General features: G+C 35.0%; 1 protein-coding gene across 3 annotated transcripts in view; it reads left to right on the forward strand.

Moving 5' to 3' along the window:
• Positions 1–8497, forward strand: part of CPNE8 (copine 8) — a 333515-nt gene extending 325018 nt beyond the window's left edge. For 2 of the 3 annotated variants that reach the window (XM_027129253.1, XM_027129255.1), the window contains one exon: positions 6605–8485. In XM_027129253.1, the coding sequence (XP_026985054.1) occupies positions 6605–6793 (189 nt within the window). In that variant the 3' untranslated portion in view covers positions 6794–8485. Of the gene's footprint in view, positions 1–6604 lie in introns of all 3 variants that reach the window. The other variant, XM_027129254.1, reaches the window with a different exon arrangement.
• Positions 8498–15590: the final 7093 nt, after the last annotated feature.

The raw sequence follows: 15590 nt of genomic DNA on the forward strand, positions 1-15590 counted from the left end.
CCCATAGGTTATGGTTAGAAAAGTGGAAAAATAGATCTTATAATTATATATAAATATAAAAATTATATAAAATATATAAATAATAATATTAATATAATACATGGTAACATAATAATATGTATAATACTATAATAAAATATAATAATAGATTATATATCTCTATATATAGATATATAGACATATATATGATTCATAATTCTATTAGAATCAAGAAAAATACTTAACTAAAGCCTACTATTCTGGGAGTGAATAGAAAGAAAAAAGGCAGTTAAAATTTATAATTGAAACAAAGGAATTAAATCAACTAAATTTCTGCATACTTTAGAGTCTTCATATCTTTTAGGAAGTCAGAAGCAGAAAAAGACTGTGAAGGGAAGACTAAATGGAAAGGAAAGTTCTCAGTACAATTTGAGCACTTAAAGGAGCAAACAATATTATCTCCTAAATAATAACCTATATATTCACCCATAATACAGTCATTAAGATAATCTAATTTGGAATCCAAGAGAATTTGGTTCAAATCCTGGATTGTCCACTGTGATAAGGATAAGCTTTCTAAACTTCAGTGTTCTGGCATTGTTTAAAGATTTTATCAGATAGTATATATAAAATACATTACATTACTGAAATAGAACTCGGTAAAATACAACAAAAATAATTTTAAAAATTAGAGAGGGAGAATAATGTAAAATAATCTGTAAATATAAAGATTAATCTTGACAAAGATAAAAAAGCATTCTTCTTCATCAGTCAGCAAAATTAAGTTTTAAAATAGAAACATCTGTATAACAGTTTTTTAAGAAGATAATTAAATATGATTTAAACCTAATGTTTAAATATTAACATTAAAATGTTAACATTTTAACCTAATGTTCTTGGTAGTGTAAAAAGCACACACACATGAATAATTCATTTAAAAGCAGCTGAGAAAGGGAACATGGTGATGTGGTCATCTATTTAAGAATCCCACGATGTTTTGTTGTTTTTAAGTAGACCCGCGATTATTCACCTTATGCTGATTAGCATAATTATAAGTCTAAGTAATTACACTTTTCCTAAAAATCTCTCCATAATGTCTAGTTCACAGTAACCAAAAAATCAAATTACTGCATGGAAGTATGAATTTGAAGTCCTTTAAAATGTATTATGTTGCTGTTGTAATGCATTTTTACAAAGTTAAAAAAGACAGCTTTATATCTCATAGTATCATTTAAATGCTGCTTAAGGGAAACTGGTATTACTCTCTCCCTTAGAAGATAGTTAAGGTTGCTCACATCATTAAGATTTACTTTAAGAGGATTAACATGTTATGTTAGTGACAACCAACAGTTGTTGGTTATTTTATTTATAAAACAAAAATTCCCTTGATCATGAAAGTATTTCATCTCTAATTGGATATGCTACATTGGACAGAACAGTGAGATAGGACTCAGACCTATGATCTTGAACAAGTCAGTAAATCTCCTTTGAGCCTTTCATTTGTTACCTCCAGACTCTCCATTCTTTTATCTTTGCTCTTTCCATGATGTGGTGAGTCGCAGAGGAAGTAACAGACATGAAAATACTTTGTTACTTATCAGTATAAGATACATAAACACACACACACACACACACACACACACACACACACACACATATATATATATAATTATATATTTTCTCTCATTGAAAGTCAAAATCTTGAGACTAATCTATCACCATTAAGTGACACTGAGATCACCAAAGATTTTGAAGACACCTGACGATATAGCTAAACACTCAAGGGATTCTACCATGTAAAGTTGAACTGAAAGAGTCATGAGATCTCACAGATACTGAACAGGAAACTAAAATCTTCCCAGAGAATTAGTAGCCTCCTGAATGACAGTGACACCTTGACTTACATGTCTATATTTAGTTAAGGATATCTGATGCACCCTTTTCTAATTTCATGGAAAAGTTGCTAAATGGTATTTGGTCTAATAAAAATAGTTCCCACTGGGCTTCTCTGGTGGCGCAGTGGTTGAGAGTCCGCCTGCCGATGCAGGGGACACGGGTTCATGCCCCGGTCTGGGAAGATCCCACATGCCGCAGAGCGGCTAGGCCCTTGAGCCATGGCCGCTGAGCCTGCGCATCCGGAGCCTGTGTTCCACAACGGGAGAGGCCACAACAGTGAAAGGCCCACATACAGCAAAAAAAAAAAAAGAAAAAAGTTCCCAGGGTAAACATTTATATATCACATTGTGTTCAAGAATTAGCATTTTTTCTCTCACCTTGAATAAAATTTTAAAACCTTCCACCATTACAGGTTTCCTGGTCCTACCATTCACTAAAACATTTTTTAAATGAGTTATTTTTAAGAATAGAAATATTCTTGAATATTTATAATATTGGAGTTGCAAGGGCACACCAAGAATAATATTGTCAATCTTCCTACCACCAGGAAATATCTAAGCCATCATAATCAATGCTATAAACACTGCTGGCTAAAATAATATCAGAAAATAGGGTCTATTTAGGCTCTCTTACCTTTTTGTTTTGTAAGAAACTGAATGAGATATTGTACTAAATCACTTAGCAGAAGGCCTCTCACCTACCAGTTGCTCAATAAATGCATTAATATCAGTTTCAGTTATTATTATTAGTTAGTATTTTGGCATAGTCCAGTGGGAAGGCATTTTTATGTCACTGTTTCATAGTAACTGTACCTTGACATATGACACTGTAGTCAGTCTTATGTGTGATTATGTTCATTGCCTCAAGATTCACTCTCATATGACTATAATATAAACAGTATGCAGGAAGAAATTCTATGGTTGTTATTCTAAAACTTAAATGAATTATTTTCTTAAATCAATATATGTAAAGGCTTTCCATTTGTTTGTTTGCTTGCTTGTGCTGTGGATTGGCCATTGTATATAATGCAATATCATTTCTCCTGGCTGCATTCAGCTGCTGTCCAGCCTATCACTCCCTTAAAAATTATATTTAAATCATATCTTTCATTAGAAGGAGAATAATTACCTTGAAGGCTTAGACTTGAAAATCACTAATGGAGCTCTGCAAAGTAGGAACAATCAAATAAAATTGAGCAGAACCACAACTAAAAGCTCATTTGCCCAAACTGATTCAAACTTTTTTCACAAATAGGCAGAGCTAGCTGTTAGAGCAACTACATAGAACATTTTTCTTGTACAGGATAGATGCTAAAAAAAAGATGTAGTGTGTCAAGGAAATGGTATATTTCAACTGAACAGAATGCATTTATTTGTATTCTTCATATGAATGGGATAAATGAGTGCAAAGTAAAAATTGATTTGTTCCTCTAACCTGAACAGTTTAAGGGTCCAAGTTAATTTGTGGTAATAGTCAGTGATCAACATACATTCACAAATGTGTGAGTGTTATTTTGAACAGGAGGTCCCCAGGTACAGTGATCAGAAATTAGTGATTAAAAGGGACAATAAACAGAGGGGTCTGAGAAGTTGAGTGGAAAATTGTTACTGTAGAAGGATACCAGCAATAGTCCAAAAAGAAAGAGAATATATTTTTGTCATCAAAAGTGTAAGGTTTAACATTAATAAGAGGTAAAGGAAACAGAGACACTTGTCATTTTCATCTCTCACTTAGGGAAGTGCCTCATGACTTGACTGAAGAGATGAATATTCCTTTGGAAAAGGATTAGATAATTTAGGTTAGTGAGTAGAAGATTCTCAACATCTTTTTCTCTGCTCCCAACACACATGTGGGATAAGAGATGCTCCTGTTTATAATATCACTTGCTATAACAGTTACACTTAACTCAGGGGCAAGGTCCCTTAATACTCAAGGGACGTATCAGAATCTGTGCCCGCATTTAGCAAATGTAAGTTAAATGAGATATATACTTCCCTCCTTGGCTGAAAATTAAGATTTCTTTCTTACCCATTGTTTATGAACATGTTTTAAAGATGAGTAGAAGTGTATGTATTATGAGAACAGTGATTATGAATCTTAGTTTTGACATTCCAGAGTATCATAACATTCTTAAAAATGAATTTATATTTACTTCAATAAAAAATTTAGCACATCCTATAGCATTTGCTGGAAAGGTGAAACAGCAGGTGTTTTAAAATAACAAAAAGGTCAGGAATTACAGTTTTAGATTATAATACTGGTACCTGAGTTTGAAAGAGATAAAAAATTGGTAAAAATAGTTAAAGTTTGATATGAATGTAAAGAAAAGACTAGAAAGAAAAGTCTCATATTTATATTGCACATAATTTATAAATTAATGAATAGTAATAATAATGACTATCATACTGTACATATTATGAGTTGAACACTATTTTATGCACTTATGTGTTGACTTATTTAATACAGCAACCTAATGAAGTAGGCATTATTATTATGATCCTCATTTTATAGAAGAGGAAACTGAGTCAGAGAGAATACCAAGACCACACAGCTAATAAGCAGCAGAACCAGCATCTGAACCTGGGAAGTCTAATTCCAGAGTTTCTGAGAATAGGGAGTAAAAAGATAATTGAATTTAATTACCATGGTCTAAGAGAAGAGTAAAGACCAAAGTAAAAGTAAATATAAGAGCAAAGTTGAGGTAAAGGAAAAACACAGCAGGTATAATATCCCCCTTCCCTAGAGAAGTATCAACTATCTGCTAGAGTGTTGCCATTTCCCTGAAATGTAGGTATTAGCTATAGATTCTTCAAAAACTGATCTCCTAACAAATAGTTTAAAAGATAATTATGTATATGTATAGCTGATTCACTTTGTTATAAAGCAGAAACTAACACACCATTGTAAAGCAATTATACTCCAATAAAGATGTTAAAAAATAAATAAAATTTTAAAAAGGTAATTATGTATATACTAACCATATCATTACTAAATTTTAAAAAACTACTATGCCTTTTAAAATAAGAATGAAATAAGCTATAGCTGAAATTAGAGATCTTTTTCTTATTAATCCCTCACTATGTTGATTCTTATTTTCTTACCTTTCTAATTATAGTTTCAGAGAGAAAAATAAACCTAAATTTGTTTGCACCTCTTTGTCAGGTCTTGTCCAAGTCAGATAATATGACTTCACAAATGTTCATATCCTCCTATTTCTCTTCTCAGCTGAATATTATATTCACTCTGTTAGTTTTTCCTTACCCTTACTTAGCTACCTTTATGGTAAGAGAAAGATTTGTCACCTTTCTATCACACTTTTCTAAAAGTTGTGCTGAGTTTTCCACCTGGTATCAAGACAGGGTAAAATTATGGTCATATGTGTATGCTTCTGTCTATAAGGTACCTTATTTTAAAAAGAAAGGACTACTTTTCTGCTCTTCCTTAAAAGAGACTGCTTTCACTTCATAAATGGTATTACATTTGCTGTTTGATTTCTTAACATTTTAACCTGCTTTATCTGTCGCAACCTGAGTGGTTTAAAGTCTGTTTCCTAATAAAAGTTAATTTTCTGAAGGCACATCTTGAGTAACTGCTTAAATCAAAAGTAAATTTTTCAAAATAAATTTAAAACAGTTACATTACAATATGAGATGAGAGTGTGAACACTCTGTTTCTCTGGAGGAAAAACTGATTTAATATAAACTTTAAAATATTATATTTGAAAATTGTTCAACCTCCTGAAATGTCTTCGCTGTGCCTTTTCTCCAAGACCTAAAATTACTGTGTCCCCAAACTATCACAACATTAACAGTTACAATCATTCCCAGTTGCTTTCAAGAATCATGATGTCTGTAAGGGGAAATTGAACTAATGCCAACAAACAGCACAGTGTTTATTAAGTAACCATTATAAATGAGAATGGAATCAGGCAATCTATTGCCAGAGTATTCAGTGATAATTATTCTCACATGATTGTTTATATAAAGATAGAACAATCATTTTTATGTAATGTAAAAATAAGAATATTGATATTTGATGATATTTCAATGAGAAGTATACCAAAATCTTATACTGAGGGTTTTTGGTTGTTTATTTTTTGCCTTTCCAAATAACAGATATAAAAAACAAACATTTGGGGCATGATTCAATGTACTGAATATTTTGGGTACCTACTAATGTGAACTGTGTAAATTTTGTATTCATTGTCCATGTGATTTGATGGTCTAGTAATATAATTAAAAATACTTTACATGTGTTTAGGACTCTTTAACAATATACATTATTTTTAACCCTGATTTGAGTAATACTTCTACATTGAAAGCTGAATTAAGCATGCATTAATTCCATTTGACAAGAAACTGAGCCCTGAAGAAGATAATGCTCCATCCAATTAGGTGTAGAACTCAAAACTGCAGAATACGTGTAGCAACATGATGGGTGTACAGGACCCAGAGACAAGAGTTATTGTGGGGAAAAACATAGGTAAAGATTACATCCCTTTTTAGGTAAAGTATATATTAGAAAGTTGTGGTCACTGTTAGAGCTATTTGTAATAAATCAAATATCTTTAAAATGCATAGTTATTATCATGCATCTCACCATTACTCCAGGCTTCTCTGATTCTCCTACAACCAAATGTTTACATATGTTGGTTTTTGTGTCTATTTTTTTATTTATTTAAATAGCATGCTAAGGTCTGTTAAATAACTTTCTTTCACCTCTGATTTAGTTTGTGCCATTCAGAGATTATATTGACAGAAGCGGAAACCACATACTCAGCATGGCTAGATTAGCTAAAGATGTCCTAGCGGAGATCCCAGAGCAGTTTCTCTCCTACATGAGGACCAGAGGAATCAAGCCATCACCTGCACCTCCCCCGTACACCCCACCTACACATGTGTTACATACTCAAATATGACTGTGCTCCAAAATGCTAATGTAACTACACTTCAGTTAGAACTGCTGAGTCCATGCTTTTCTTCTGGTGCTCTATAAGGAACCAGGGAATGAGATACATTTCTCAGTTTGGTTTCAGCAGTATTGGTTTGTATGCTTTCTTGGATCCAAAATTTATTATCTTCCTAAACCAAAACTGTAAATACGGTTGTTGCATGAGCAACAGAAAAATTGTTTAAATGCTTGAAGCAAAATATGGATGTATTCTCTGAATCTTTAAATGTTTTCTAGACAGAAACAGCTAATTTCCAATGTACTGTTGGGAAAAAGCACAACCTGTGTTTTTAACTCAAATATTGTCCTTGACTGCTATGTATATAGGAAAGCAGTCTCTCTATATCAATGTTTACATGTTACTACTTTTTAGATTCCAATACTTTTATAACTGTTCTTAAGAATACAAGTTTTGAATATTGAATCCTTTGTCTTCTAAATTGCAATAGCTATAATCACAAGAGCAATATCTCTTTGAATGACTGTCTGGAGAAATGCAATTGCAAGCAAGGGAAGGTAAAGATACTTTTATATTTCTCAGTAAGTGAATTGTCTTATGAAGCTGTATCTGCTTAGTAATCAGTTCCTCTGTGCCATTTGCCAAGTATGGGAGTTTACACTTAGCAGATGTGTATTCTGAAAGAACATGCATTTTTCATGAAGTTTGGGTTCTAAATTTAGACTGCAATTTGTTTATGTTTTGTAATGCTAAGTAGAAATAATAAAAAGTCAAACATCGTGAACTGTAAATGCACAGAAAATACTTGGTGTAAAAAGTAGCATCTTTATATTACAATACTATGTAGAAAGACTAAAATCCAGAATATTTGACTGTGAACCATGTAGCAGATGTTTTAAACTTTCTATTTCATTGTACCTTGTCTAGATATTTTAAGTCAAAGGGATACTGGCTCTCCTGATTTGCATTCCTTTCCAAGTTGCCACGCAGGGTGCACAGGCTGGACGTTTTTTGTGAAATTCCCAGTTAAATATACACAACCATGTGACGTAGTGCACAACACATTTGTGAAATAACCCACTCCTATACACTGACTGATCTGCCTATCCACAATTAATTGTAAAGAGTTTTTGCATGTACAGTTTTTATGAGAATTGCAGTTTTGTGACAAGAATGACAGTTGTGTCTAAATTAAAACATATCTTTAGAACAAATGGCCTTAAATTCTCACAGAATTCCTGGAAATGATTGTGAATTACCTTTAAGTAATAGAAAAGTGAATTTATTTTTTTTCTTTTGTGTCAACAATGTAACTGCTTTATAATATTTTCCTTACTTATACCCTATTTACTACTGGTTTATTTCTACTGTATGTTGTTCTCTTTGTCCCACGTTGACTAAGGGTGACTTTTATAAGCATGAAACTATTTTACGGAAAACAAAAATATATACATTCACATATCTAACAGAATCGATGTTATATAATTATGTACTCCTAAATTGTCCATTTTGGAGTATACATTAAAATCTTTTAAAGATTAACTATTTGCTCTGTAAACTTTATGTATAAATGACATGGAATCTGATGATTTGCTTTACTGGTCTCAAATATTTATGTCAGTATAGTTTATTAGCCGACAATTGTATTATTTGCCTTCATTCATCAGTTCTAAAGAACGAAAATAAATAAGATCAATATTATTTCCTTTTTGTCAAACATGTTATTTTTATTTGAATTGATCAGAGAAAATGAAAGATGTACACTTCTTTATTTAAATAATAGTGTGCCCAAACCTAGTGGGGGCAGATGGTTAAGAAACAGTCCCAGTTACAAGCCTTATCATTTGTATGGCTGAGAATAACCATAAGAAATGTATGTGATGTTAGTTCTATACATAAGATTAGAAAATACCTAGACTTGTCTCTTTGTTGCATAAATGAAAAAATCAAGACTGAAGGGATTAGGTGATTTATCCAAGACTATGTAACTAGAGTAGAGCTCATTACCATTGTGAAACTACTTAAATTTTGTGAGTTGCTGTTAGGAGATGTACAATGAATAATACCAGAGACATATTCCATAAATGCAAACACATTCCAATAGTTGCACATACAATCTGGGTATCAGGGATATGAGCATTAGGTAATGAGCAATGAGAAAGATATGTATCGAGAGAAGAGTGATAGCTCCAAATCATCAAACCTGCTGCAGAAAACAGCAGGACTATAACTGGGCACCCTCAAGACCCCCAAGAGCTTTGGATGCTGTTCTCTCTCTCTAGTCCCTTTCCCTTCCTCTCTGATGAAAACCATTTTAACTACAGGATGAACCCTCAGCCTTCTATTCAATCATCTCCATCATCTGGTTTTAGCCGGTTATATAATATCAATTTCCATTGCTTCCCAAATGAATATTAAAACTATCCAGGCTTGTGTCAATCCTCTTCCCCAACCAATTTGAGTTCATTTGGAGACTCAGGCATAGTTCATAATTTTTCCTTCCATCAAGCTCTCTCCTTAGGCCTCCATCTAGGATATTATTTGAATGTTCTAACTCAAGCCCCAACTCCATCTATGTTCTTTTAAAACTTCAGCTAACAATAATCACTACCTTCTATGAACTCACTTTTGCTTTGCATTTTAACATATTAATCACCTCATATTATATATAAACTATTTTATTTGTTTAGGGCGTCTTGTCTTCCCAACACCGGAAAATATGATTTAATGGCACCTGGAATAAGTAAATTTTCAAAGCTTTCCAGGTTACTGTAATGTGTGACTAGGGAGTATAACTGTTGCAATTAAAGAACATCAGATGATTCAACCACTACTTTTAAAATTCTCTCTCCCAGCATGTAATACGGGGAGGAAAGAAACGGTAGATAAAACTCTGAATAGTGTTGGGGGGCAGCAGTGACAGTAGGTATGTAGCATAGGCTATTTTGTTCTTTAGACTTAGTGAAGACAATTAGGGGGACTCATGTACTTTTTTTTTTTTTTAACTGTGGCTTATCATCAGTTTAGAACATAAAGAGGTTTCTCTCAAAAGGATGAGGTCGATGTGGTTGTGGGTTTTTTAAATACATCTTTATTGGAGTAAAATTACTTCACAATACTGTGTTAGTTTCTGTTGTACAACAAAGTGAATCAGCCATATGCACACATATATCCCCATATCCCCTCCCTCTTGAGCCTCCCTCCCATGCTCCCTATACCACCCCTCTAGTTTGTTGCAAAGCACCGAACTGATCTCCCTGTGCTATGCTGCTGCTTCCCACTAGCTATCTATTTTATATTTGGTAGTGTATATATGTCCATGCCACTCTCTCACTTCGTCCCAGCTTACACTTCCCCCTCCCCGTGTCCTCAAGTCCATTCTCTATATCTGCGTCTTTATTCCTGTCCTGCCCCTAGGTTCATCAGAAACAATTTTTTTTTCATTAGATTCCGTATATATGCGTTAGCATATGGTATTTGTTTTCCTATTTCTGACTTACTTCACTCTGTATAACAGTTTCTAGGTCCATCCACATAACTACAAAAAACTCAATTGCGTTTCCTTTTATGGCTGAGTAATATTCCACTGTATATATGTGCCACATCTTATTTATCCATTCATCTGTCAATGGACATTTAGGTTGATTCCATGTCCTGGCTATTGGAAATAGTGCTGCAATGAACATTGTGGTACCTGACTCTTTTTGAATTATGATTTTCTCAGGGTATATTCCCAATAGTGGGATTGCTGGGTCATATGGTAGTTTTAGTTTTTTAAGGAACCTCCACACTGTCCTCCATAATGATTGTATCAATTTACATTCCCACCAACATGCAGGAGGGCTCCCTTCTCACCAACACTTTCCAACATTTATTGTTTCTACATTTTTTAATAATGGCCATTCTGACCATGTAAGGTGATACCTCATTGTAGTTTTGATTTGCATTGCTCTAATAATTAGTGATGTTGAACATCTTTTCATGTGCCTCTTGGCCACCTGTATGTCTTCTTTGGAGAAATGTCTATTTAGATCTTCTGCCCACTTTTTTTTTTTGGGGGGGGGTTGTTTGTTTGTTTAATGTTGAGCTCCATGAGCTGTTTGTATATTTTGGAGATTAATCCTTTGTCCGTTGTTTCATTTGCAAATATTTTCTCCCATTTTGAGGGTTGTCTTTTTGTCCTGTTTGTAGTTTCCTTTGCTGGGCAAAAGCCTTTAAGTTTAATTAGGTCCCATTTGTTTATTTTTGTTTTTATCTTCATTACTCTGGGAGGTGAGTCAAAAAAGATCTTGCTGTGGTTTATGTCAGAGTGTTTTTCCTGTATTTTTCTCTAAGAGTTTGATAGTGTCTGGTCTTACATTTAGGTCTTTAATCCATATGGAGTTTATTTTTGTGTATGGTGTTATGTAGTGTTCTAATTTCATTCTTTTACATGTAGCTGTCCAGTTTTCCCAGCACCACTTATTGAAGAGGCTCTCTTTTCTCCATTGTATGTATGTTCTTGTCTCCTTTGTCATAAATTAGGTGACTATATGTGCATGTGTTTATCTCTGGGCTTTCTATCCTATTCCATTGATCTATACTTCTGTTTTTGTGCCAGTACCATACTGTCTTGATTACTGTAGCTTAGTTTGAAGTCAGGGAGCCTGAATTCCTCCAGCTCCATTTTTCTTTCTCAAGATTGCTTTGGCTATTCAGGGTCTTTTGTGTTACTATACGAATTATAAAATTTTTTGTTCTGACTCTGGGAAGAATGCCATTGGTAGTTTGATAGGGATAGCACTGAATCTGTACATTGCTTTGGGTGGTATAGTCGTTTTCACCATATTGATTCTTCCAATCCACGAACATAGTATATTTCTCCATCTGTTTATGTCATATTTGATTTCTTTCATCAGTGTTTTATAGTTTTCTGAGTAAACGTCTTTCACCTCCTTAGGTAGGTTTATTCCTAGGTATTTTGTTCTTTTTGTTGTGATGGTAAATGGGGTTCTTTCCTTAATTTCTCTTTCTGATTTTTCATTGTTAGTGTATAGGAATGCAAGAGATTTCTGTGCATGAATTTTGTATCCTGCAACCTTACCAAATTCATTGTTGAGTTCTAATAGTTTTCTGGTGGCATCTTCAGGATTTTCTATGTTTAGTATCATGTCATCTGCAGTGACAGTTTTAGTTCTTCTTTTCCAATTTGTATTCTTTTTATTTCTTTTTCTTCTCGATTGCCATGGCTAGGACTTCCAAAACTATGTTGAATAAGAGTGGCAAGAGTAGACATCCTTGTCTTGTTCCTGATTTTAGTGGAAATGCTTTCAGTTTTTCACCATTGAGTATGATGCTTGCTGTGAGTTTGTCATATATGGCTTTTATTATGTTGAGGTAGGTTTCCTCTATGCTCATTTTCTGGAGAGTTTTTATCATAAATGGGTGTTGAATTTTCTCAAAAGATTTTCTGCATCTATTCAGATGATCATATGGCTTTTATTACTTAATTTGTTAATATGGTGTATCTCATTGATTGATTTGCATATATTGAAGAATCCTTGCATCTCTGGGATAAATCCCACTTGATCATGGTGTATGATACTTTTAATATGTTGTTGGATTCTGTTTGCTAGTATTTTGTTCAGGATTTTTGCATCTATGTTCATTAGTGATATTGGTCTATAATTTTCTTTTTTTGTGATATCTTTTTCTGGTTTTGGTATCAGGGTGATGGTGGCTTTGTAGAATGAATTTGGGAGTGTATCTCCCTCTGCAATATTTTTTGATGAGTTTGAGAAGGATCGGTGTTAGCTCTTCTCTAAATGTTTGATGGAATTCACCGATGTACTTGTTTTGTAGAGGATCAGCAACTGCCAAAGACTTTACTGAAGAGCATGCCTTGTCCTTTCAGCTTGTGTTTAGTTTAACTATTTTATGCCATTGTGTTACCTATATATGTAATTGACACAAAAATGAGAAGATACTTAATAAAAATTCACTAAAGATTAATTTCTGTCATTAGCACAAGTAGGATACACTTCCTAATAAAGAAACAGAGCTGAGGATCAAATTAGTTTCCTTTGAGTGCACGTGGTATCACTTACTAAAGATCAAAAGAATGGAAATCTACTTGTAAAAAGTTACGCTTGAGGAGCTTCAAGATGACGGAAGAGTAAGACGTGGAGATCACCTTCCTCTCCATAAATACATCAGAAATACATCTACATGTGGAACTACTCCTATAAAACACCTACTGAACGCTGACAGAAGACCTCAAACCTCCCAAAAGGCAAGAAACCCCCCATGAACCTGGGTAGGGCAAAAGAAAAAAGAATAAACAGAGACAAAAAATAGGGACAGGACCGGCACCGGTGGAAGGGAGCTGTGAAGGAGGAAGTGTTCCCACACACTAGGAAGCCCCTTTGCGGGTGGAGTCTGCGAGTGGCAGCCGGGGGAAACTTCGGAGCCATGGAGGAGAGCACAGCAACAGGGGTGCGGAGGGCAAAGTGGAGAGATTCCTGCACAGAGGATTGGTGCTCACCAGCAGTCAAGAGCCCAGAGAGGCTTGTCTGCTCACCCACTGGGGAGGGGGGTGGGGTTGGGAGCTGAGGCTCGGGCTTTGGTCAAATCACAGGGAGAGGACTGGGGTGAGCAGTGTGAACACAGCCTGAAGGGGTTAGTGCACCACAGCTAGCAGGGAGGGAGTCTGGGAAAAAGTCTGAACATGCCAAATAGGCAAGAGACTTTTTCTTCCCTCTTTGTTTCCTCCTGCGTGAGGAGAGGGGATTTAGAATGCTGCCTTTTTTTTTTTTTTTTTTTTAACATCTCTACTGGAGTATAATTGCTTCACAATGGTGTGTTAGTTTCTACTTGATAATAAAGTGAATCAGTTATACATAAACATATGTTCCCATATCTCTTCCCTCTTGCGTCTCCCTCCCTCCCACACTCCCTATCCCACCCCTCCAGGCGGTCACAAAGCACCGAGCTGATATCCCTGTGCTGAGGCTGCTTCGCACTAGCTATCTACCTTACGTTTGGTAGTTTATATATGTCTATGCCTCTCTCTCGCTTTGTCACAGCTCACCCTTCCCCCTCCGCATATCCTCAAGTCCGTTCTCTAGTAGGTCTGTGTCTTTATTCCTGTCTTAAACCTAGGTCCTTCCTGATATTTTTTTTTTCTTAAATTCCATATATATGTGTTAGCATACGGTATTTGTCTTTCTCTTCCTTTTTTTTTTTTTTAACATCTTTATTGGGGTATAATTGCTTTATAGTGGTGTGTTACTTTCTGCTTTATAACAAAGTGAATCAGTTATACATATACATATGTTCCCATATCTCTTCCCTCTTGGGTCTCCCTCCCTCCCATCCTCCACATCCCACCCCTCCAGGCAGTCACAAACCACCAAGCTGATCTCCCTGTGCTACGCGGCTGCTTCCCACTAGTTATCTACCTTACGTTTAGTAGTGTATATATGTCCATGCCTCTCTCTCGCTTTGACACAGCTCACCCTTCCCCCTCACCATATCCTCAAGTCCGTTCTCTAGTAGGCCTGTGTCTTTATTCCTGTCTCACCCCTAGGTTCTTCATGACATTTTTTTCCCTTAAATTCCATATATACCTGTTAGCATACGGTATTTGTCTTTCTCTTTCTGACTTACTTCACTCTGTATGACAGACTCTAGGTCCAACCACCTCATTACAAATAGCTCAATTTCATTTCTTTTTATGGCTAACTAATATTCCATGTATATATGTGCCACATCTTCTTTATCCATTCATCCGATGATGGACACTTAGGATGTTTCCATCTCCGGGATATTGTAAATAGAGCTGCAATGAACATTTTGGTACATGACTCTTTTTGAATTATGGTTTTCTCAGAGTATACGCCCAGTAGTGGGATTGCTGGGTCATATGGTAGTTCTATTTGTAGGTTTTTAAAGAACATCCATACTGTTCTCCATAGTGGCTGTACCAATTCACATTCCCACCAGCAGTGCAAGAGTGTTCCCTTTTCTCCACACCCTCTCCAGCATTTATTGTTTCCAGATTTTTTTATGATGGCCATTCTGACCAGTGTGAGATAATATCTCATTGTAGTTTTGATTTTCATTTCTCTAATGATTAATGATGTTGAGCATTCTTTCATGTGTTTGTTGGCAGTCTGTATATCTTTTTTGCAGAAATGTCTATTTATGTCTTCTGTCCATTTTTGGATTCAGTTGTTTGTTTTTTTGTTATTGAGCTGCATGAGCTGCTTGTAAGTTTTGGAAATTAATCCTTTGTCAGCTGCTTCATTGGCAAATATTTTCTCCCATTCTGAGGGTTGTCTTTTCATCTTGTTTATGGTTTCCTTTGCTGTGCAAAAGCTTTGAAGTTTCATTAGATCCCATTTGTTTATTTTTGTTTTTATTTCCATTACTCTAGGAGGTGGGTCAAAAAGGATATTGCTGTGATTTATGTCATAGAGTGTTCTACCTATGTTTTCCTCTAAGAGTTTAATAGTTTCTCACCTTACATTTAGGTTCTTAATCCATTTTGAGCCTATTTTTGTGTATGGTGTTAGGGAGTGATCTAATCTCATACTTTTCCATGTACCTGTCCAGTTTTCCCAGCACCACTTATTGTAGAGGCTGTCTTTTCTCCACTGTACATTCCTGCCACCTTTATCAAAGATAAGGTGTCCATATGTGCGTGTGTTTATCTCTGGGCTTTCTATCCTGTTCCATTGATCTATCTTTCTGTTTTTGTGCCAGTACCATACTGTCTTCATTACTGTAGCTTTGTAGTATAGTCTGAAGTCAGGGAGCCTGATTC

Source organism: Aethalodelphis obliquidens, unplaced genomic scaffold, assembly GCF_003676395.1.
Source record: "Aethalodelphis obliquidens isolate GAN/ISIS:26980383/991018 unplaced genomic scaffold, ASM367639v1 scaffold36, whole genome shotgun sequence".
NCBI lineage: Eukaryota > Metazoa > Chordata > Mammalia > Artiodactyla > Delphinidae > Aethalodelphis > Aethalodelphis obliquidens.